At 36.0% G+C, this 23,839-nt stretch overlaps 2 protein-coding genes across 3 annotated transcripts; both read right to left on the bottom strand.

Moving 5' to 3' along the window:
- Positions 1-12,712: 12,712 nt before the first annotated feature.
- LOC140882683 (uncharacterized) lies at positions 12,713-15,823 on the bottom strand. Its single transcript, XM_073288824.1, has 4 exons — positions 15,399-15,823; positions 15,137-15,258; positions 13,391-13,546; positions 12,713-13,017 (listed from the first exon to the last, which is right to left on the bottom strand). The coding sequence occupies exons 1-4, from the start codon at positions 15,624-15,626 to the stop codon at positions 12,915-12,917; spliced, it is 609 nt and encodes a 202-aa protein (XP_073144925.1). The 5' UTR covers positions 15,627-15,823; the 3' UTR covers positions 12,713-12,914.
- Positions 15,824-16,366: 543 nt separating this feature from the next.
- Positions 16,367-19,501, bottom strand: LOC140882682 (single-stranded DNA-binding protein, mitochondrial). 2 transcript variants are annotated; one of them, XM_073288823.1, is made up of 5 exons: positions 19,146-19,501; positions 18,439-18,665; positions 17,415-17,515; positions 16,927-17,007; positions 16,367-16,801 (listed from the first exon to the last, which is right to left on the bottom strand). In XM_073288823.1, the coding sequence occupies exons 1-4, from the start codon at positions 19,374-19,376 to the stop codon at positions 16,928-16,930; spliced, it is 639 nt and encodes a 212-aa protein (XP_073144924.1). In that variant the 5' UTR covers positions 19,377-19,501; the 3' UTR covers positions 16,367-16,801; position 16,927. The 2 variants fall into 2 exon arrangements, with proteins under 2 accessions (XP_073144924.1, XP_073144923.1); XM_073288822.1 differs by having other exon boundaries at positions 16,368-16,798; positions 16,926-17,007.
- Between the last annotated feature and the right edge of the window lie 4,338 nt (positions 19,502-23,839).

Below are 23,839 nucleotides of genomic sequence, written 5' to 3'. Positions count from 1 at the left end.
ATAATCCGGTCTATCGGATCAACTACCTGGGCACCCAACCCATAATCATTCAAGCTTTTCTCCTCCAGGAGAGGGGCTGAAGGAAACTTCTGGTTTTCCACCAGCTCTTGAGAGCGAAGATATGGTTCTTCCAGCTTATAATTCTTAGGGAGTTCGGGCTGGGGAGGAAGGGCAGTCAAGAATTCGGTGGGTCTGGTTCGGTCACTAGGTAGCTGAACATAAAAGAATCTTTCTTTCCACCCCTTCCAAGAGGAGGGGGTGTCGTCTAGGAACCGGGCATTTTGCCGGGCGTTCAAAGAGAAGGTCATCTCAGTGAAACGACAAGCATAGTAATAGTGAAAAACAAGAGGGGTGATGGCCAAATTGTTTGCTTTGAAAAGGACGTAAGTGGCGACCATCATACGGAAAACATTTGGATGAAATTGGTTCAGAGGAACCTTGTAAAAAGCAGCAATTTTATAATAGAAAGGATGAACGGGGAAACGAAGCCCATTCCTGAGCTGTTCCTTGAAGAAGGTATAAAACCCCTCGGGCGGCTGGTCAGCCCGGCCCAGGGGCCCGGGAATGAGAATAGAATACGCAGGAGGGATGTTACCCATAACTTGAAGCTCCTCTATGGATTCTGGGCGTAGGGTACTGGTAAATTGGGAGAACCAGGGACCTTCAGGTTTGATTTGGGCAAAGGAAGAAGAGGGTTAGAAGCAGAAGCTTTAGCTTTGCCTTTATCCTTAGAAGTCCCAGTTTGGGCCTTCTTTGGACGAGAGGAGGAAGGGGCTAATCTCGGTTGGACACCGGAAGTGACAGGGGGTGGAGAATCATGGCGTAGGGCCGCAGACTCTACACTAGCAGAGCCACGAGCATTAGCACCAGATTTAGAAGAGGCAGATTCCGACATTTTTTGGGAAGACGACAAGGTAAAAGAAGGGGACACTGAGTATAAGGTAGAGTAAAAACTTACAGAAGAAGGACGGAGCACGAACAAGGGCTGTAAGAAATAAGCTTGAAATGCAGAATCGCCGGAGCCAAAGAAACTTAGAAGCAGGGAAGGAATGCGTGAACAGAGAAAGTAAAAAATGAAGGAAGGGGTTTAGTATTTATAGATGAAGAACTTACATCCAGGCCGTAGATTTAAAGATGATCGGAGGGTAAGGATGAGCTTGGAAAGTTGAATCGGGCAGCGTAATGATCATGCGGGCAGTTGAAAGGACAAGTAACGTCCACTGACACCCATCCGTCACTTCAAATTCTAGGGCTGACGTCAGCCCTACAACATTTAACAAAATTTCACAATTTGTTTAAAGCCCCACGGAATGGTGATACCCCGGGAAGTCAGGGGTATCAGGGCTAAGAAGAAGCAAAAGCATCAGGAATGCTAGTCAGGACAGCGAACAGGGTTCTAGCCCGACTATTTTTAGGGAGGAGTGGTGATATCCCGGGAAGTCAGGGTATCAGGGCTAAGGAGAAGCAGTAGCATCAGGGATGCTAGTCAGGGCAGCGAACAGGGATCTAGCCCGACTATTTTTAGGGAGGAGTGGTGATATCCCGGGAAGTCAGGGGTATCAGGGCTAAGAAGAAGCAGAAGCATCAGGGATTCTAGTCAGGACAGCGAACAGGGTTCTAGCCTGTAGTGACCCGTATCCAGAATTTACGATTAATAAGTAATTAATCATGTAATCATGTTTAGATTAAGTAAAACATGATTAAGGAAATTCCTAAAGGGTTAACGGAGTCCAGAAATGGATCCAGGACACTCAAAATAGCCGGGAAGGTCCCAAGGGTCCGGAGGGTTCGGAAGCTCCGAACCAAGTCAGGAGGTTCCGAACAGGATCGGAGGATCCGAAGTCAGGATCGGAGGATCCGAAGTCAGGATCGGAGGTTCCGATCGAGATCGGAAGCTCCGTCGGTGAGATCGGACGTTCCGATCGGGACCAGGGCACGTGTCATTGCTGACGTCAGCAAGGTGACATCATGGCTGACGTAATATTGGGCGATCGGACGTTCCGAAGATGGGATCTGAGGTTTCGATCGTGTTCGAACGTTCCAAACCGGGTTCGGAGGCTCCGAACTTCGTCTATAAATAGGGGGCCGAGATTTCATTTTCAAGTGCACCTTTCTCTCTCTTCTCTCTGATTCCTAAGCCTTCTAACTCAGATCTAGGGAGTTCTAGGCATCCTATTGGGAATCCGGAAGTGGCATAGCGATCCCGACGTCGAGGCAAAGATGTGCCTAAGTTTTGAGGCAATTGTCATCAGCGGGCTGACGACGGACGCAGGTATAACTATGGTCTCCTTAAATTATTTAGAAGTATGCAATAGCTTAATTAAGGCTTTTAGAGCTTAAATAATGATGCATGGATATTTGCATTGTAGCTTGGAATCTAGAGTGGGACTGCTAGGAACTGCCTGTAGTAAGGTACGTAAGTACAAACTGAGATAGCTAGCGGGTTTTGCATGCTTATATGTTGCATTTGTGTGTCATATTATTATGCAGCATGTGCATATCATGTTGTGCATGTCCATCTTGTGAGATGAGCAATGTAGGGCCGCTCAGCCCTGTCTGGACGGGTGATGTTGCCCAATGACTGACGGGTCATGGGTAGTTAGCATCTGGGGACACAGTCCACGTCCTGTAGGAATGAGCAGTGTACGCAGGGTTTGCTCCCCGGGTTGTACCACTCATGTCCTAGGCGCCATTACTGAGCATTTATATACAGTTATCCCAGATATGGATACCCTATCATTTGCATGCATCATATTTGTATGTTTTACCCAGTGCTTTCGTATTGAGCTTAGAGCTCACGTCCAATCTTTTCTGTGTATCTGGACATCCCATTCGACGGGGCTGGTGTAGGTGCAGGATTGAGCACCAGGAGCTTGGAGTAGCCAGTGACCAGTGAAGACAGCAGGATTAGCCGTAGGTTTTGCCTTTAGGCTATTTATTCGATATGGTTGTATAAATCGAATTTATTTAACCGGTTGTATTCTGCCGGTCTGTTTTTATTTAAGTTTTCCGCAGCGATTTATTTAATGCATGATTAATTATGCTCTTAACTCTGATTAGGTAGTGGATCCGGGTAGGGTCACTACATAGCCCAACTATTTTTAGGGAGGAGTGGTGATATCCCGGGAAGTCGGGGGTATCAGGGCTAAGGAGAAGCAGAAGCATCAGGGATGCTAGTCAGGGCAGTGAACAGAGCTATACCGAGTCAGGGACGTTAGGGATGTATAAAGGCAGACCTGGAGCTCCAGGATCCCGGGAGGACGAGGTCTTCATGACTTAGACAAAGCTCATTTCTCCAGGGCATGATCCCCACGATTTCCATAATCCCGAGCCTTTCGGCTTCATCGTGTGTGACAGGTAAAAGTGGGCAACTCTTGCACCCACGACCCAGATCGTGGCCACTACCCTGGAAATGCGGAGTGACTCTCTCACTCCAAGGCTTATAAATACCTTGCCTCAGGTGTTTGTAGAGGTATGTTCATCAAAAATTCCAAAGCACTATATTCATTTTTCCTGAAGCCCACTCTATTTTTGAGTCTGATTTAAGCATCGGAGTGGCCCCGCCGAAAAACCTTCCGGCGTCCCACTAACGTGCTTTCATTTTTTTCCCTTGTGTACAGATCATCTCGATCAAGGAGGGACAAACCACACTTCATCCCTACTAGCCCGGTCAGCTCGTCAAGCCCACTATACTACCCTTGATAGCCCGGGCATTCGTTTTTATCAACATCATCACAACATATAAGTCATAAATATAATAATCACATGACAAGTAAAATGCACATATAAGAGTGTATAGTGTATACTGTACTGATTGTCTCATTCGGTATATATATATATATATATATATATATATATATATGTATATTACATACTTCCAACTCTAGTCTAAAATATACAATTGAATCGGGAGAGTTCTCTTTAATTTTAAGTCAAAATTTGAATTTTGAATGACCTATCAATTATCATAGGCTGAATTCGGAAACTTTGAACTTTGCATACAACGATGTGTCACGCTCGAGTTTCCACCTATTTGGACACGCGAGTTCGAAACACCGATCTAGGGTTAAGAAGGTATGAATTGTTACGTGCTAGTGTATTTTTTACGTATAAGATGTATTGATGACTATTTGAGTTTGGAAAATCCATATTGACTTAGGAAGTTTTGATTTAACTACGGAAGGTTTGAACTTTTTTGAAACTTTTGTTTTTTCAAATGTCGGACCATCTCAAATAATGTGGCTCATTTTCGATCATTAAATCTGATATCTCAAGGATAACATCGAATTAACCGTATATTTTTTATGAGTGTCAGTTAAATAAGGAAAAAAATTGGTACAAAAATACTTATAATATTTGTTTTAGTCATCCTAAATGTCCATTTATATTGATATACCGGATGTCATTTTATCTTTTAAAATGCAAGAGAGAATAAGAATAATAAAAGAAGCCTAATTGAATTCAAGAATATTTTGTAATTTAAATGCAAAATATAAGCTTGATTCCAATCTTAAATGTACACCCGTCAATTGTTATTTTGAGTTGACATCTTCTCAAATCGTCATTTACTTAAAAGCTCAACATATAATTACCCAATTAAAGTAGGATTGCATAGATAATCTACACCATGTTATTATTAATAATTCGATAGTAATTGATTTTTGGTATGTTGAAAATATTTTTATAATTTCAAAAATACATTTTAACCACTCAAATATAGTATTCTATATTTATCTGATCCCCGAGTATTTTTTTTCTCGTTCCATTCATTTTTTTTTTCAGAAAAAAATGAAAACTTTCATTTTAAAATTAAAAACTCCATTTTTTTTATGTAATCATCATAGGCATTACCACAGCCCGCTAATTAAGTATAACAACCAAAGTTACATCTACTCAAATTTGTTGTGAAAAAGTAAAAATTTACGGTAAAAAGTAAAAACTCAAAAACTCAAAATTTTTCAAATTCTACACTTTATAAAATTTTTCTCTCTTCACAATTGTGTTTTTCTACACAAATGGAGAGACCTATTTATAGATCTCAATTGGAGATTAGTCAAAAATTAATACATCATTAATTACATCATCACACACTAATTTTCAATATTTTACAACTCAATTTTCAACTTTCAACCTTCAACATTCAACAATAAATAATAATATATATTTATATATATTTTCAACACTCCCCCTTGTGATCATGATAGAATGACTATCTCCATTACGTGTTGTATACTGCCTCGTTAAAAACCTTACTAGGAAAAACCCATTGGGACAAAAACCATAGTAAGGAAAAAAGAGTGCAGCCACGTAAACTCCCCCTGATGTCAACATGAATGATTCTTCACATATTTCGTAGATTGCGCATCCCAATATTATAAATGTGTTTTCTGAATATCGCCGTGGGAAGTGCCTTTGTGAAGAGATCGGATGAGTTCTCACTTGATTGAATGTAACAGATATCAATATCTTTATTCTTCTCCAGCTCTTGAGTGTATGCAAAGAATTTAGGAGGAATATGTTTAGTTCTGTCACTTTTGATGTATCCTTCTTTCATTTGGGCAACACATGCGGCATTATCTTCATACAGTGTGATTGGATTCTTGTCCACTGATAATCCGCAAGAAGTTTGGATATGCCGAGTCATTGATTTAAGCCAGACACATTCACGGCTTGCTTCATGTAGTGCAATAATCTCGGCATGATTTGATGAAGTTGTAACAAGTGTTTGTTTCTGTGATCGCCAAGAGATTGCAGTGCCTCCACGAGTAAATACATATCCGGTTTGGGAACGTGCCTTATGTGGATCAGATAAGTATCCAGCATCAGCATAACCAATTATTCTTTGATTTGTATCTTTTGGATACAAAAGTCCCAAATCCGTCGTTCCTCGTAAATAACGGAATATATGTTTAATTCCGTTCCAGTGCCTCTTCGTTGGACATGAACTGAATCTTGCCAATAAATTTACTGCAAAAGATATGTCTGGTCTAGTGCAATTTGCAAGATACATAAGGGCAACAATGACACTTAGATATGGTACTTCAGGACCAAGAACAACTTCATCATCTTCACATGGACGAAATGGATCCTTTTCTATATTCAATGATCTGACAACCATTGGAGTACTTAAAGGATTTGATTGATCCATATTGAAACGTTTAAGGACCTTCTCTGTATAATTAGACTGGTGAACAAAAATTCCACATTCTTTTTGTTCAATTTGTAAACCAAGACAATACTTGGTTTTTTCAAGGTCTTTCATTTCAAATTCTTCCTTCAAGTATAACATCACTTCTTGAATTTCTTTATTTGTTCCAATGATGTTTAAATCATCAACATATACAGCAATAATCACGCATCCCGATGTTGTTTTCTTGATGAAAACACAAGGGCATATTGGATCATTTACATATCCCTTTTTCATCAAGTGTTCACTTAGCCGATTATACCACATTCGGCCGGATTGCTTTAACCCATACAATGATCTTTGTAATTTCACAGAATAAAATTCTCTGGGTTCTGAACTTTGTGCTTCTAGCATCTTAAATCCTTCAGGGATTTTCATGTATATATCACTATCAAGTGATCCGTATAAATAAGCTGTAACAACATCCATTAAACGCATGTCCAAGTTTTCAGACACTGCTAAACTGATCAAATACCGAAACGTAATTGCATCCATAACAGGAGAATATGTTTCTTCATAATCAATTTCAAGTCTTTGAGAAAAACCTTGTGCAACAAGTCGAGCTTTATATCTCACTATTTCATTTTTCTCATTTCTCTTTCGAATAAAAACCCATTTGTACCCAACAGGTTTAACACCTTTAGGTGTAAGGACTATAGGTCCAAAAACACTACGTTTATTTAGCGAATTTAATTCAACCTGGATGGCATCTTTCCATTTTGACCAATCCTTTCGAGTTTTGCATTCACCAAAATATTTTGGTTCATTATCTTCATTTACGATGTCACATGCCACATTGTACGAAAATATCTCATCAATATCTTGTACATTCTTTCGGTTCCATATTTTTCTAGTATTAATATAATTGATAGAGATTTCATGATTCTCGTCAGTTTGTGGTTCTGACAAAATATTTTCATCATCGTGTGTTTCTTCTGGAACACCATTTTCTATTTTCTGATCATCATTTTTCTCTATGTATTTTCTTTTCCGAAGATTTTTATCCTTTGAACCGATTGGCCTTCCACGCTTCAGGCGTTTTATGACATCATGAATGTCTTCATTTTGTTTCTTTGGAATTTTAACTCGAGCAGGGGCATTTACAGCAGGTATATATGATTTTGTTACCCCTTTTGTGTCTGCAAATGCATCTGGCATTTGATTTGCTATTCTTTGCAAATGCACAATTTGTTGTACATCTTTATCACATTGTTTAGTTCTAGGATCCAAATGTAATAATGATGGTACATACCATGTGATTTCTTTTTCGATGTGTTTCTTTTCTCCCCCTAACATTGGGAAGTTATTTTCATCAAAATGACAATCAGCTAACCGTGCTGTAAACACATCGCCTGTCTGAGCCTCAAGATATCTAATGATTGATGGACTATCATAGCCGATATAAATACCATTCTTTCTTTGAGGTCCCATTTTTGTTCTTTGAGGTGGTGCAATAGGCACATATACCATACATCCAAAAATTCTCAAATGAGAAATATCTGGTTCTTTGCCAAATACAAGCTGCAATGGGGAGTGTTTATGATATGCACTTGGCCTGATGCGAATCAATGCAGCAGCATGTAAAATTGCATGTCCCCATATAGAAATAGGGAGTTTCGTTCTCATAATCATTGGTCTAGCAATCAACTGCAGACGTTTAATCAATGATTCAGCTAATCCATTTTGTGTATGAACATGAGCTACAGGATGTTCAACAGTAATTCCCATCGACATACAATAGTCGTTAAAAGTCTGGGAAGTAAATTCTCCAGCATTATCAAGTCTTATTTTCTTGATCGTATATTCGGGAAATTGATTCCGCAATTTTATTATTTGAGCCATCAATTTTGCAAATGCCACATTCCGAGTAGACAATAAACATACATGTGACCATCTGCTAGAGGCATCGATCAATACCATAAAGTATCGAAATGGTCCACATGGTGGATGAATTGGCCCACAAATATCACCTTGAATACGTTCAAGAAATATGGGTGATTCCTTTTGGATTTTAGCTGGTGATGGTCTTATAATAAGTTTCCCCAGAGAACATGCCTTACACTGAAACTTATTATTCTGAAAGATCTTCTGGTCTTTCAGTGGATGACCACTTGTATTTTCTATAATCCTTCGCATCATTATTGAACCAGGATGTCCCAATCGATCATGCCAATTTGTTAGTATTGAAGAATTTCCAATAACCATATTTGATTCGATTGGACTTATATGTGTATAATGCAATCCAGTAGGGAGCATTGATAATTTCTCAACTACATATTTATTTCCTGATTTATATGTAGTAAGACACATATATTTCTCATTTCCTTCGGTTATTGTTTCCGTATCATAACCATGAGAATATATATCATTAAAACTCAACAAATTTCTTTGTGATCGTGGTGAATATAAAGCACTATTTATCAAAAATTTTGTACCATTAGGTAACAAAAATTGTGCTTTGCCACATCCTTCAATCAAGTCTACAGGACCTGATATTGTATTCACCATTGTTTTTGTTGGTTTTAATTCCAAGAAATATTTTTCATTTCCGAGGATAGTGTGCGTTGTACCACTATCTGGTAGGGGTGGGCAATCGGGTCGGGTTTTTCGGGTCCCGAACCGACCCGAAACCGATCGGGTGGATAAAACGGGTAGTTTGAGTTTTTTGTCGGGTTCGGGTAGTAACCGAACCCGATATATATTTAGTCGGTTCGGTTTCGGGTAGTTTAACACTACCCGTACTACCCGATCGGGTACCCGACTATTTATATATATTTTTATAAAAATGGTATGGGCTTTTATTATTTGGTTTTATTTGGGCCATTATCCGATTATTTTTGGAGAGTGTCTGTAACCTAGTAGCAGAAGTGAGAAGAGACTCTCTTCAAGAGAGCCGCCGCTGCCAGCCTGCCCTCGTTCTTCCATGGGATCTTGAGAGTGTTCACTCATCGATTCAATTATTCAAAGCAATTGAGTTCTTTATTTTATCCTCAGCTTCTAAAGTTTAATCAAAGGCCAAAGCAATCGATTTCGAGTTCGTCTTTCCTCAGCTTTGATCGGCTTGAAGAGTTTTCTGGACTTCGACTGTTCGAGTTCATTTTTCCTCTGCTTCTATCGGCTTGCTTCTTGCTCTGGTAACGGGTAAGTGTGCTCAAGTGTTAGAATCTTTATATATTTGATAGATATTTGTGTAATCTGAAAAATATTTTCGGCCAACATGATAATTTCAAATCGTTTGAGGGAATTTGTTCATTACATTAGTAGCTTCGTGTGGTATCTTCCACTGATTTGGTTTGCAGGCAGCAGGTATCTTGGAAGAATCGGAAGATATTGAAGATCAGAAGCCTCTCTATATTGTTGTAGGAATTTGAACAAATATGAATTATTCACAGAAAGACTGATGCTTTTGATTTCTGTTGTGTCATTTTATTATTTTCTTGTTTAGTTTGTTATTGTGAACATTGAAAAATAATATATTTTGATAACATTTGAGTTTCTTTCTTATTACATTAATCTGTAGGTTGTATCTATTTTTTCATTTTTTTTGAAGCGAAAAACCGAAACCGAACCGAACCTGATTTAATCGGGTAACCGACTAGTCGGGTACCCGACCATCTCGGTTCGGTTTCGGGTAGTGTAAAACACTACCCGACTAATCGGGTACCCGACCCGAATAACCCGAAACCCGAAAAACCCGACCCGTGCCCACCCCTACTATCTGGTATGCAAACTTCCAGTGCATTATTTCCATCTTTGATCATAGCTTTTTCCATAATGATCTTCAAAAACAATATGCAATAAAATGAATTAAGAAAGATACATGCAAATTATAATATGTTTTATAATATAAAAATTACATTGTTACATTCTTTTCCCACCAGTACATTTAATCAATATCTTCGAAATCATTCAAAAAGTAGGCAGCATCTAAATTCATTGAACCACTTGTATGGTCAATGTTTTCAGTAAAATTGGTCTCTTTTTTTTTCCCCTTTATTGAATCTTTATAGAGCTTACACAGATGCTCAGGGGCTCGACAAGTTCTTGACCAATGTCCTGGAGTGCCACATCTATAACAAACACTCTCAGTTCTTTTTGGATGATTTTCATTTTCACCCGTATTATCATGCTGCCTCTTTTGTGGGTGGTTCGTGACGTTCCTTTGAGATGAGTTATTGAAATAACTATCTCTTTTATTTTCAAATCCACGGCCTCGACCACGACCGCGATCATTTCTACGCCCACGTCCACGCCCACGTCCTCGTCCACGACCTCGACCAAAATCTTGTCTATATCTTTGATTTTGGTTTTCATTTTTACTTACGACATTTGCTTCAGGAAATGCCGTTGAACCAGTAGGTCTGGACTGATGATTTCTCATGAGCAATTCATTATTCTTTTCCGCCACGAGTAAACATGCGATGAGTTCTGAGTATCTTGAAAATCCACGCACTCTATATTGCTGTTGTAGAGTTATATTTGATGCGTGGAGTGTGGAAAATGTCTTTTCAAGCATTTCCATCTCAGTAATATTATGCCCACAAAATTTCAGCTGTGAGACAATTCGATACATCGCAGAATTATAATCACTCACCTTTTTAAAATCTTGGAATCTTAAAGTATTCCATTCATCTCGTGCGGTCGGAAGTATAACTTCCCGTATATGCTCAAAACGTTCTTTTAACCCTTTCCACAAAATCATTGGGTCTTTTTCGGTCAAATATTCACATTTCAACCCCTCATCAAGATGTCTGCGTAAAAATATCATCGCTTTTGCTTTATCTTGTGAGGATGATATGTTATTTTCTTTGATAGTTTCGTTAAGACCCAATGACTCGAGATGCATTTCTACATCGAGGGTCCATGGCATATAATTCTTTCCGGTTATATCAAGTGCAATGAATTCGAGTTTCGCCAAGTTCGACATGGTGGTACTAGAAAATAACAATGCATTTTATTAGTTAATTTCCATAAATATGACAATACAAAATAATGGAAGAACGTAAATTACAAGTGCGTATACAAATAGAGAAAAAATATGTGTTGGAAAATCGCTGGTGAGTAAAAGACTCGTGAGCATGATGATCATAGTCGTTATGAAAAATATCCTTATAAATGTCATCATCTCCATCTTCGAAAAAATCGAGGATAAAATATTTTGAGAGAAAGAATGAATTTGGTGTGATTGAAAATGAGTTTGAGTGAACATATTTATAGGGCAAAAACTAGCCGTTTTGTTACCGTTTGTGACCGTTGGGAGTAAAGAAAAAATTGAGTATGTGTTGAATAAAAATTCGTGATAATCATGTAATGCATATAATGATAATCATAATTAAATAATTATGTATATCATATCACATTATTATAAGGTCAGTGTCGTAGACAGCCTTTTATATAATGTTGTGAAATTATACCAATATAGTTAGTATAAAGTCAGGTATTATATCATATCACATTATTATAAGATCGGTGTCGTAGACAACCTTTTATATAATAACATGAGATTATACAAATATGGTTAGTATATAAATACACAATAATATATATCATATCACGTTATTATAAGGTCAGTGTCATAGACAACCTTTTATATAATAACATGAAATTATATATTAATATAGTTAATATATATACATAATAAATATATATCACGTTATTGTTTAAAAACCTTAGAGGCTTTTATACTTGTCGTATCCCTTACCGGGAGTGTGGGATGTCGTCTTAACATCCTCCCAGGATTTATAACAAGTTTTGAAAAAAACTTATTTTTTCATAACATGATATTATATATTAATATATACACAATAAAAATATATAAACAGTAAAATAAAAATTCTTACTTGTTGAATATTTTTGACTTCTTCTTGTATTTTGGAGCGTCGGAAAATATAGAGAACCTTCGAGCGATCGTGCTGATAACGTGTTGTGAAAAAGTAAAAATTTACGGTAAAAAGTAAAAACTCAAAATTTTTCAAATTCTACACTTTATAAAATTTTTCTCTCTTCACAATTGTGTTTTTCTACACAAATGGAGAGACCTATTTATAGATCTCAATTGGAGATTAGTGAAAAATTAATACATCATTAATTACATCATCACACACTAATTTTCAATATTTTACAACTCAATTTTCAACTTTCAACCTTCAACATTCAACAATAAATAATAATATATATTTATATATATTTTCAACAAAATTATCATTAATTTTCAAGTGATCATTATAAATTTAAAAATTGAAAGTCAACGACTCAACATAACCTCGTTATACCAATTCAGTCAGTAGTTTTTAATAAAACTACATTATCTTGAAATTGTATTACATACACGTGGTACATATTATTCGAAAAAATGACAAATCCCCTTTCGTGAAATTCTTAATTCATCCTTAAACATTCCCATCATATTTCGAAATCCAGACCAGTCGCAAGTCTCTTTGCGGCAAAACTTTACCCTTGAGCAATTTATTTTTACAATTCTTATAATAATTTGAACCTAAACAAGAAGATCAAATATTACGCGTATTAATCGAATTTCGAACCAAACTACATCAGGCTGAATCCCCGAAATTACCCAAAAAAAAATTTAAAAAAAAAAAGTGAAAAAAAGAAACAATCACACCCTTATACGCGAAATCATTGTATGATTTATCTTTTTTAAATCTACTATGTAAATCATTGGTAACATATATGATTTGACTTTAACAATTGTGTGCAATGATCAGTCTCAGGTATGTTTGAAGGTTCTTGCTGGCTTCGACTTCCACATAATCGCATTGGGATCCGGACAAATTTGGTATTCAATTTTTGGTATTGGAACTTCAGGAACACTGCAAAACCATGAAAATTAATTGCATAATTAATCATCTTCCTTAATTCACATTTGTAGACTAAAGTTAATCCTCGATACAATAATTAAATGGAGAAAAAAGAGTCGGGAACAAGGAAAATTTCAATCTTGGTCATTTATAATCGTTTATTTCTGATTTTGGTATTTTATGTTATCGAATTTTAATTTTAGTTCGCTACGTTTGTTTATATTGCAATTTTGGTCCTTTTTATTTTTCCTAAGGTATGATGTTAATTGTTAACATAGCGCCGACTGATCATCCAGTGTCATAATGATTCATGCATATAATTAAAGCTGAAATTTGATAATATAAAAAACCAAAATCCAAAGAAACACTTTAACAATATGCTAACCTTAATGTAGCTATTTCGATTTGAGAGAAGTCCATATTAGTAGAAGTGATGCCTTGTAATGAGATGGTTCTATGTGTCAAATTAGTTGCTTGTTCCTTGATGGCAAGTACCTTACAATTCAAGCTACTCGAGATATTGTTTTGGGCCATCACCAACCTACATAAACAAATTAAATATACATAAGATCAATGAATTGAAAGTGGGATATTGCCAAAAGATGCATTGTCATGTTAATTTGCATCACAAGAACGAGATAAATCTATTCTTTTTCTTGCGTACAATATGGGCACTTCCCTTCTTATTCGAGATATATAATATTTAAATATTAAGACTAATATTGTCATTGACGTTCATAAAAGAACCGAGCATATGTCGTCGTACTACATATGATAGCAATACAACCAAAATATTTCAAAACCATATAATTAATAGCTCAAAGTGAATTTTCAACTTTAATGTCGTACATGATGAAAATACCAATACAAATTCAACTTGTGGTAGTTCATTTAATCACGCGTTTTATATCTGCATGATTTGACCCACGTATTTAGTTGCATGGAATCTGTGTCATTTTTATGAACGCCTAGAAGCTGAGTGTGGTTTCGTGCCAATATTTATATTGTGTTTTTTATATAATTTTTTAATTGTTTCATCATCTCTTTTTAGAGAAATATTCTAACTAATTATTATTATTAAATTGGAATAAGTATCTCAATCACTGAATTAAATGGTTTTTTTTAAAATAATAATAATAATAATAATAGTAATAATAATAATAATTGACCGGCATACGATCATCCTGGGGCCTGAGTCACAATCAACATAATTGGTTCGTTAAAAGAATAAGGCGCAAAAAGAAGGCAAGAAAATTTAACTCGAGTGGAGCCCTTTTCACATACTCATTATTTAGTGGCAAACTGATTTCGAATTGAGGTACAAGTGTGGACACATCCACCACTGGCTAGCAATGTCCTTAAATTATATATTATATAATACTAATAAATAAATAAAAATATAAGTTTTATTCATACAATTTGTTTAAAATTCATTAATAAGGGAATTCTTTAATTTCACAATATCTTCGAAATTTCCTCATATATATAATATTTACTATCTTTATTATAAAGTTTGAGCATTCTAAAAAAAATATTTTAATCCGACTCGGTTACACCAATTTCTAATCCCATAAATAACTTTGCTCCCAATTGTTTAGGAGCAAAAAGGTCAAAAACATCATCTCCTTTCACATTTCTACCCCATTAATTAAATTAAATTACTCTAAATTTCCACCAACGTAACATCAAAATTCCTCAAATTCCATTCCGCGTTATCTCTATTTCTTCGACCCTCATTTCTTTTTTTCTAATAATGGTATAATATTTTATCCTTATTAATTAATCTATTTTTCTAAACACTATAGTGTTTTATTATACTGTATGTCTGTACATATGCATGGCACGCGTCGTGACTGCTAGTATATATACACTTATGTATCGAACTAATTTTTCATTTCTTGAAACTCAAAATCAAATGCACGAGTAAACATTTCATTTCATCAAACCTTTACCTAACCAACACATTAAGTTCTTGGCCTGCCCATAACGAACAACCGTTGACCAACCATTCATCTTCATCTTACTTTGTAAGTTTTCAAACCCCCCCCCCAAGAATCAATTCGACCATCTTATTAATTATTTGATCAAAAAATTCAACAAGTTTAATTAATTGCATCAAATTCAAACTTACTTGTAAAAAAAACTATGATCATGAAGTCCCAAAACAAGAGTGGAAGCTCCAATCTCTCTAACTATGGCACCAATCCTTCCTCCTTCTCCATCCCCTTCTGTCACCACAATCTCCGTCTTCGTCTGCAAACAAACACATGGTCCCCAAAAAAAAAAAAAAAAAAAAAAAAAAAAAAAACCCATTTTCCTAACTTCCATTCTTCAAGAAAAAAAAAGAATCAAATAATGAAATAAAATGATGATGGTCATATATATATACATACATTAGGGAAAGAGTTGCAGATATCTCTAAAGGAGAGAGCCAACTGGAAACCTTTGAGGCGAAGGGTTCGGCTCTTTTTCTTGTTTCTTGATCTGGGGTTGCAGGGATATACATGTAAAAGTATGATGGAATCACCCAAACGAAGGATGTTTTCGAGTGCCCAACGGAGGGCAGTTCTTGCTACTTGGACATCTTCCACAATGACTACTATTTTTCTCACATCTTCCATTAATTTCCAACCTTGAAAACTTTGCGGGTGCTTGCATTTATTTGTTTATTTAATTTGGCTCTTGATGGGTCTACCTGTATCCTATACCCCTCTATAATTAAAAGAGGAGTAGGGATGACCATATATATATATACTACACAAAGATAGGTAGCAAAGAGTTGAACACGCATGCGGCATGTCATATGCACGATATATTTTTATACCTCATCCGTATCAATCAAATATATAATATGCGAATCAAAACGTAGCAACGGCGGGTTTTCACGTCATACAAATATATATATACATTGTACGTGTTTATTTTTCTACATTGGCAGTTTACATACAAACTTTTTATTTTATTTTATTTTATTTTATTCATTCAAAAAATGTCTAGATGTTTTTCAGGTTTTGATTAATATTTGGGACGACTTGAAAAAAAAAACCGTATAATTGAGTCGGAAGGAGTACATAGTTTTAAATGCATAAAAATAACTGAAGCATACTACTCACTAAAGAAAAATGATGTTTTATAAAACTAAAGGATTATTATAATCATAATATAAAAAAAGATAGCAAGTGCCCGAAAAATGGTAATAAAGAACAAAAAAATTATAGCAAGACACCAATATAATATGAACTTTTTGAAAATATATATTAGAAAAGTTAGTGGAGATTCTATTTATTTTGTGATTTGGCAACATATTGTTGGAGTTCTTTTGTTAAGGAATATGATAATGTTTGGATGGTGGTGAGGGGGATTGGGCAGGGCGATGATATCTTAATGGCCTTGTAAAGTTGGTGTTGGATGTGGTCACAAAATATATAAACATGGTGAGCACTACGAAACCAATTAATTTGCTCTCAAAAATAAAATTCATGGACAAACACACACTACTCCAATCGAATCACACACCCGCTATTTTTATTCAACACACACTACCAGCAAAGCCAAGCAACTTGCTCTAGAATTCCTAACATGAAATATATCGAATGATTGAAAAATGTCTTACACCAGGTATCAAACTATTGCCACTCGACTATAGTTCGAACTTATCATCCATACACAGAGACAATAATTTTTATGATTCACAGGGCTAAACCTGGAACTCAAAATTTTCAGATTTACACCCCAAAAAGCTTACTCTGCTTGCATTGGATTTTGGAGACAGGATCCACATATATATATATATATCCTGGCATAAAAAAAGGGGGAGTCATAAGGGTAAGGCAAGATCGAGATGGTTGTACCAACATAGGCAGACCAAGGAATCGACCCAAAGGAGAGCGAAACAGGCTAAATTTTTATGTTTAAATTCACCTCAATAATAGCCAACTCCTCCAAACTCAATTTTTGATAGCTTCTCGGCATCATCTCCCTTTCCTAAATACAAAACCCGACCTGCAAGACCAAGATAGCTGTAGTTCAGAGAAAAAGAATCATGATGTAGTTCAGAGCAAAAGTCCGTTCGAACAAAGTAGCAAGAGCCTACTTAGATCACACAACGATCCCACAAATTACAGGTTCGACGAACAACTAAACTGCGAATGATTTATAACTAGATCTCATAAGCTTTCACTGATGATTCAACGTTTATAATTTTAACATATAATTTACATGAGGTCATGAAATTAAAACAGAAAGTACATCTCAGAAGCTTTCAAGGTGGGATCTCGATCTTCATATTTAGGTAATAGGACACACAGACTGCACTAGTATATGAATATAATGAAACAACTGGCTATAAACAACCAATTACAATAAGGAACATTAACACAATGAAGCATATGAATTGAAAGCCAGCTTACCATTTCTCCGTACGGCAACCTCTCGTATTCGCCGAACAAGACCACTTATGGGATCATTGAAGATTTTTGTCTCTAGATTGCCTTCCACATACAAGATAGAACTACAATGGGTAAAACTCAAATCAAATAACAGAACTCAAAACAAAATAAGAAAAACTTTATGAAATGGAGGAAATTGAAAAGGCTGGATGCTGGGAAAAATAAAGCCGATGGAGAAACAAAGAATAAAATAAAGGGGTCCTACTTGATTTACATGAATCATGAGTAAAGATTGTGTGAGCTGAAAGAAAATTACTCCAAGCTATACACAAAAGTGATGCAAGTAAAAAAAAGATCAGTTCAACTGCGCATGAGAGATTGACTTCCACTGCCACGAAAAGTTGCACACCAGTTTAACTATTTATAGTTTCACATAGCAATAGGCGCAGCATGGTGAAATACATCAAATACCGGAACTCAACAAAATATGTAAAATTTTATGAAATGGAGGAAATTGAAAAGGCTGGATGCAGAGAAAAATAGAGCCGATTGAGAAACAAAGAAAAAAATAAAAGTGGTCTAGTTGATTTACATGAATCATGAGTAAAGACCGTGTGAGCTGTAAGAAAATTACTCCATGCTAAGCACAAAAGTGATGTGAGTGGAAAAAAGATCAGTTCAACTGTGCATGAGAGATCGAATTCCCCATTGCCACGAAAAGTTGCACACACTCATCTAAGTTTAAAACTATTTATAGTTTCACATAGTAATAGGATCGGTGTGGTCAAAGACATTCACATCACTAGCTTAAAGCAATCCCTTATATCCTAATTAAATTGCATAAACACGAGACGATATAAAAAATTCATGACCAGCTTATTTCAAACCGCAAATCACAATACATCCCCATTCTTTTCATTTCTTGGAGTTCTTCTCATGCGGTTACTGATAATTGAAAATAATTAACATTTTCCATTTGCAAACAATGCTTGGACTACAATGCACCTGCCCACAGATCCAAGTTTTACTGGAAATATAAAGTTACCCGGGAACAAAACTCTTCACTGCAAGTTCTCCCAATCTCTCAGGATATAATGAAACCCTATGCCACTGCACTGCACAACGATTTGCATAGTCCTTGGGTTCTTCATTATCCAAAGGCCTCCTGTTGTTCCGGATGCCCCCAGTTCCAATAGAGAGCAGAGTCACTATCCTCCCACTCTTCAATTTCTTTGGTATAGGAGCCTGTCCCAGTTGCCCAATCAATATTGCCTGCTTTTTAAAATCCAAACCCAGATCAAACATCACAATCACTAACCAGTAACCAGTGTGGACTGTGGAGTGACAAGTTTGTGGCACAAATAATGTAAAAAAATGTTCATTTATGCACATAACATTTCTGTACACCACTACACAAGTTATGCTGGTATACAATTACAATAAATTGCGATATCGTATGTGTTTAATCAATGAAAATAAACATGCATAATTAATAAATTTAATGGGAGAGAGATCACCACTGTCCCAATCCAACATATGTACAAACTGCATGCGTTCAGCCCCGTACAGGCATGAAACAAAGACATAGGTATTTTTTGAGCAGGGAGGATTCGACTCTACTCACCATCAGACAAACAATAAAAAGGATGAGTTTGACCAGAAAGACACGACCAACAACAAATGAATTCGAAATTGCTATGCACGATGTAGACTGTAAAAATGAAAAACAGGTAACACTGTTAAAAAAAACACCTTGTAAATGCCCAAGTCCAGACCGTTTTCGAGGGTTCGCTCGGTATACACCGTAGACTGCTGCTGTTTTGATGAGGAAAGATGGGCCGTTTCAATATCAGAATCTGAATCTGCCTCTGTCTCTGCAGATGATAGACTTTTTGTGCAGAAAGAAACGAAAGAGGTGTTCGCTTTTGCTTTGTAGCTGGCACAAATTCCACCACAAAGCTTTCTTGAAAGTGAAGACGCCATTGATCTGCTGCGTATCACCTTTCTCCTCCCGAGCTTGAACCCTAGAGTGTGTGTGTGTGTGTTGGAATGAGATTCAGTGTGCAGTCCAAGGGAGGGTTTTAGTTTTTCCAGATTTCCCCACTGGAACGATGCAGGGTTTCTAATTTTATTATTAATTATTATTTATTTATCCAAATAAATGTTAATATACGTTATGAATATGAGTTTATATTATTATAATTTGTTATTAAATATTTTAGAGATAATTTATTCCATAAAAAAAATCCCTTCCTTTTTGTCACATGTTAAAAAAACATTATAAATATAACTCACACAATAAGTTTAAAATAATTATAATTCTAAAAACCGATGTCTTTTTTAAATATTCGAATACTAAAAAGAACTCGTGTACAATAAATCTTCTCGAAACACAAACTTGCATCGTAGGGTTTTCTAGTTTTCAAAATAATGTTATTAATAACAACATTATCACATTTAACTTTGTGGACGAGAATCATTTAGACGTTGAGCCTATGCATGATCTACGTGAGATAAATTTGAGTTCGACATATATAATAGCATGTGAATTGTTCTTTTTATCAATGAAATGTATTATATCGACTATCGAGAGAATTTCACCTCATATAACTAAAATGTGATTATTGAAAGAAAGTCTATCGTATTCCATCAAACTTGGATGGATTTAATGTGAAAATGGAATGCGATGTTCTTACTTTAATTCAACATATATTATAGTCTTCATCATTTCTCTTGAAATTTTTTTGCTATCGATCATAAGATATTACTCTTTTTATGTTTTCGCGTAATTTAATATTTTTTTAACATTTTCGCGAGAACAAATCGAATCGCTCAAGAAGTTACAACTATTCACTCACTTTAAACACAACATGAGTGTTTTTACAAATGTTTTTTCCTTTGTTCTCGAAAAATGTTGTAAGTTAGTGTTTGGAAGAGATTTTAGGAATCACTTCTCAGTTTTTTATGAACAAAATTTCATAAAATTTTAAATTTTTATTAACGAAAAAGCTAAAAAATAATTTTAAAAAACTCTCCCAAAAATTACCTAAGAATTGATACTCATATATATATATATATGTATATATATATATATAGTCTTGATCCCCGCACCATAGGGTGCGGGGAATCCGTGCACACCCGTGCTCAAATTAATTTCGATTGAATTGAAATTTTCACGGTAGGATCATCTCAAAAATACGAATCCAACGATATATCATATGACACAATTTTCAATCTCGATGGCCAAAATCATTAAGATGGCCGAAAATTGCACATTTAATCCTATTTTCGACCAACTTCATGATTTCGGACACCGAGATTGAAATTTATAGCATATGATATATGATTGGATTCGTATTTTTGAGACAATTTTACCATAAAAATTTCAAGTCAAACGGAGTTGATTTAAGCATGGGTGTGCACGGATTTCCCGCATCCTAGGGTGCGGGGATCAATTTTATATATATATATATCATACAATACAATAAGGCCCTATTTGGTAGGGGGTATTAGTGTAGGATTAATAAATAAACTTCCGTTTGGTTCACTTTTCTCACTTCTCCTGATAACCCAAGGGCCCTGTATTATTTTACTCGGTAGACGTGAAATAATAGGACAACAAATCCACGTGCAGGTGAAGGTATTGGAAAACTTTTATGAACAGTAACAGAGATTGTGGAGCACAATTATCATTATACCCATGGCCCTAATAAATTTTCCTTCTCTTTCCCCATTTTCCCAGGGCCTTATTATGTACGTAACAGAGAACCAAATCTAGATCTGGACGATTCAAATGAGAAGTTCAGATATGTAGATGTCTCTACAGATGAACGAGGTATGTTCGGAGCTCATATACATTTTTTTGTTCATGTCGGATTCCTATGCTGGTAATCGGAACATTTTCCAACAAAAACCATTCCCATGGTGAGCGTAGTCGCAGCAGCATCGGAGCTAAAAAAAATAAATTCGGAATCACATCCGTTTATGCAGTACTCAGGTATTGAAATTTAACAGTAGAGATAAAATTAATGCGTTGGCTTGAACTTGATTCACGTGTTCTGGGTGTCGGTGAGTATATTGAGCTCAAGAGATTATTCTTTAACATTATTTAGGACAACATTTTTTTCAAGAGATTCTGATATTTGAATGGTACTTCATTTCATTTATGTTTTTTTACTACTTGCCATATGAATGTTTGCGCTTATGCTCATTCAAATATGTTTATATATTGTTCGTTTTGAATATATGGAATGATTCGTGATTTTTTCGTTACGCAATCAACGCCTTTATTATGGTTGTACAAAACAGACTACTTTTATTTGTTTCAGTAAACTTGCAAGATGGACAGAAAACGTAGAAACATGCTCATCTTGTTAATGGTACACCAAATGTTGTGTCGAATGTATTTGATGATATGTCTTTTAATACGACATCGTCGAAGAATGTTGGAGCGGCCACGCAGTGGCCGTCGCAGACCGATTGCTTCTTACACAATGACAGGAAGAATAAATGCCCAAATGAGTCATTTGCATAGGATCATTGACGCTGAAGATGTCCAATGTGTTGTTAATCTGAGAATGAATCGCAATGCATTTGCACGTCTATGTTATCTAGTGACTAACGTTGGAGGCGTAGTTGATTCTAGATATGTACGTGTTGAGGAAAAGGTAGCTATGTTTTTGTCTATATTGGCGCATCATAAAAAAAACCGTGTAACTGGACATGACTATAATCGTAGTGGACAGTTTAGTGCACATTTTCATGAAGTATTGCAGGGTGTGCTGAAGTTACACCCACTACTTCTTGTGAAGCCTACTCCTATTGATGAAACTTGTCCAAATGAGACCTGGAAATGGTTTAAGGTACTTATATTACTTTGTAAACATGTGATAAGGAAGACAGTACTGTCGATCAGCAGCATTAGAAATGTAACACTATACTGGGATTTTTTGTTATCAACTACTGTAGGGTTGTTTAGGTGCATTAGACGGGACACATATTGTCGTACATGTACCCTGCCAAGATAGAGCAAAATATAGAACAAGAAAAGGTACTATTGCGGTGAACGTACTGGGTGTATGTGGCATAAACATGAACTTTATATATGCATTGACTGGTTGGGAGGGCTCAGCAGCAGATGCACGGGTTTTAAGAGATGCACTCACTGGAGATGATAGTTTCAAAGTTCCAAGAGGTTTGAATTAACTAGGTATGGCTATGCAAACATCGAAGGATTTTTGACTCCGTTTCGACGAGTTAGATATCATAGGGACGCATGGGGCAACCGTGCTTATGGACCACAAAACTACAAGGAGCTTTTCAATTGGAGACATTCTCAAGCTCGTAATGTAATCGAAAGAGCATTTGGTCTATTGAAGAAGAGATGGGCGATCCTTCGAAGCCCATCGTTCTATCCAATTAAAGTGCAGAACCGAATAATTCTCGCTTGTATTCTGCTACACAATTTCATCCGATCACAAATGCCTGATGATCCAATGAAAGAATTTGAAGAAGTATTGGGTAGCCCTGCACACGAAACACAAAATGAGTTCATAAGCAGTTTCCATACATCAAACTCGTGGGATGCATGGAGAGAGGAGTTTGCCTCGTCAATGTGGAATGCAAACAATTATTGAATTACCTATTTTAATACTTGTCTAGATTGTGCTTAAAGACCTTAGTACTTGGCTGTTTTCGAAGAGTATTTACTGTATCTGTTTGGATTGAAATCAATATTTATAATTCTTGGTTGTTGGCATGCTGTTTTAATTATGTGTTTATTTTTTTTTATATATGCGCCTATGTACTGTGTTCGGTTTTAATAATGAATTTTCAGTTTTAATGTTTTGTTTGCTACTGTAATGTTGTGCCAGATCAATCATCTGTTAGAAATTTACAGCAACGCAACTTCTGGAAGTGACAATGAAAGTGCGAAGAAACCAGAAAAAACGCGAAGAAGTTGGACCGCACGTGAGGAAGAGGTTCTGATCCATGCTTTGAAAGACGTCATCAGTAAGGGTTGGAAAAGCGATAACGGATTCAGATCTGGTTATTTAAGTTTACTAGAGACTGCAATGCAGACTAAAATTCGTGGATGTAACTTACGTGTCATTCCTCATATCAATTCTAAAATCCATGTTTGGAAGAAAACGTACAACACTTTGGTGACTATCTTGACAAGGAGTGGTGTTGGATGGAATGATGCTGAGCATACAATTGATGCTACGGATGAGACGTGGGAAGACATCATTAAGGTATACACACTCACCTTGTTATTGGCCTCTTTTGGTAAACCATAATGTTTAATACGTACTATATTATCGTAGGGAGATCAAAGTTTACGAACTATGAGACACAAGCAGTGGATACATTTTCATGATTGGTATGAAATCTTTGGAAATGATCGTGCTGCTGGAGACCAACGCTTGAATTATGACAATGCACTG

Source organism: Henckelia pumila, chromosome 2 (assembly GCF_033568475.1).
Source record: "Henckelia pumila isolate YLH828 chromosome 2, ASM3356847v2, whole genome shotgun sequence".
Lineage (NCBI taxonomy): Eukaryota > Viridiplantae > Streptophyta > Magnoliopsida > Lamiales > Gesneriaceae > Henckelia > Henckelia pumila.
This window is presented reverse-complemented; position numbering and strand designations above follow the sequence as displayed.

Coding starts and splice junctions, on each gene's coding strand:
- LOC140882683 (XM_073288824.1), bottom strand. CDS start 15,626: ATGGAAGATGTGAGAAAAATAGTAGTCATTGTGGAAGATGTCCAAGTA. Junction 15,259..15,398: donor TCTGCAACTCTTTCCCTAAT/GTATGTATATAT, acceptor GTTTGTTTGCAG/ACGAAGACGGAGATTGTGGT. Junction 13,018..13,390: donor ATCGAAATAGCTACATTAAG/GTTAGCATATTG, acceptor ATGGTTTTGCAG/TGTTCCTGAAGTTCCAATAC.
- LOC140882682 (XM_073288823.1), bottom strand. CDS start 19,376: ATGGCGTCTTCACTTTCAAGAAAGCTTTGTGGTGGAATTTGTGCCAGC. Junction 17,516..18,438: donor GTGAAGAGTTTTGTTCCCGG/GTAACTTTATAT, acceptor TACCCATTGTAG/TTCTATCTTGTATGTGGAAG. Junction 17,008..17,414: donor GGTTGCCGTACGGAGAAATG/GTAAGCTGGCTT, acceptor TTGGTCTTGCAG/GTCGGGTTTTGTATTTAGGA.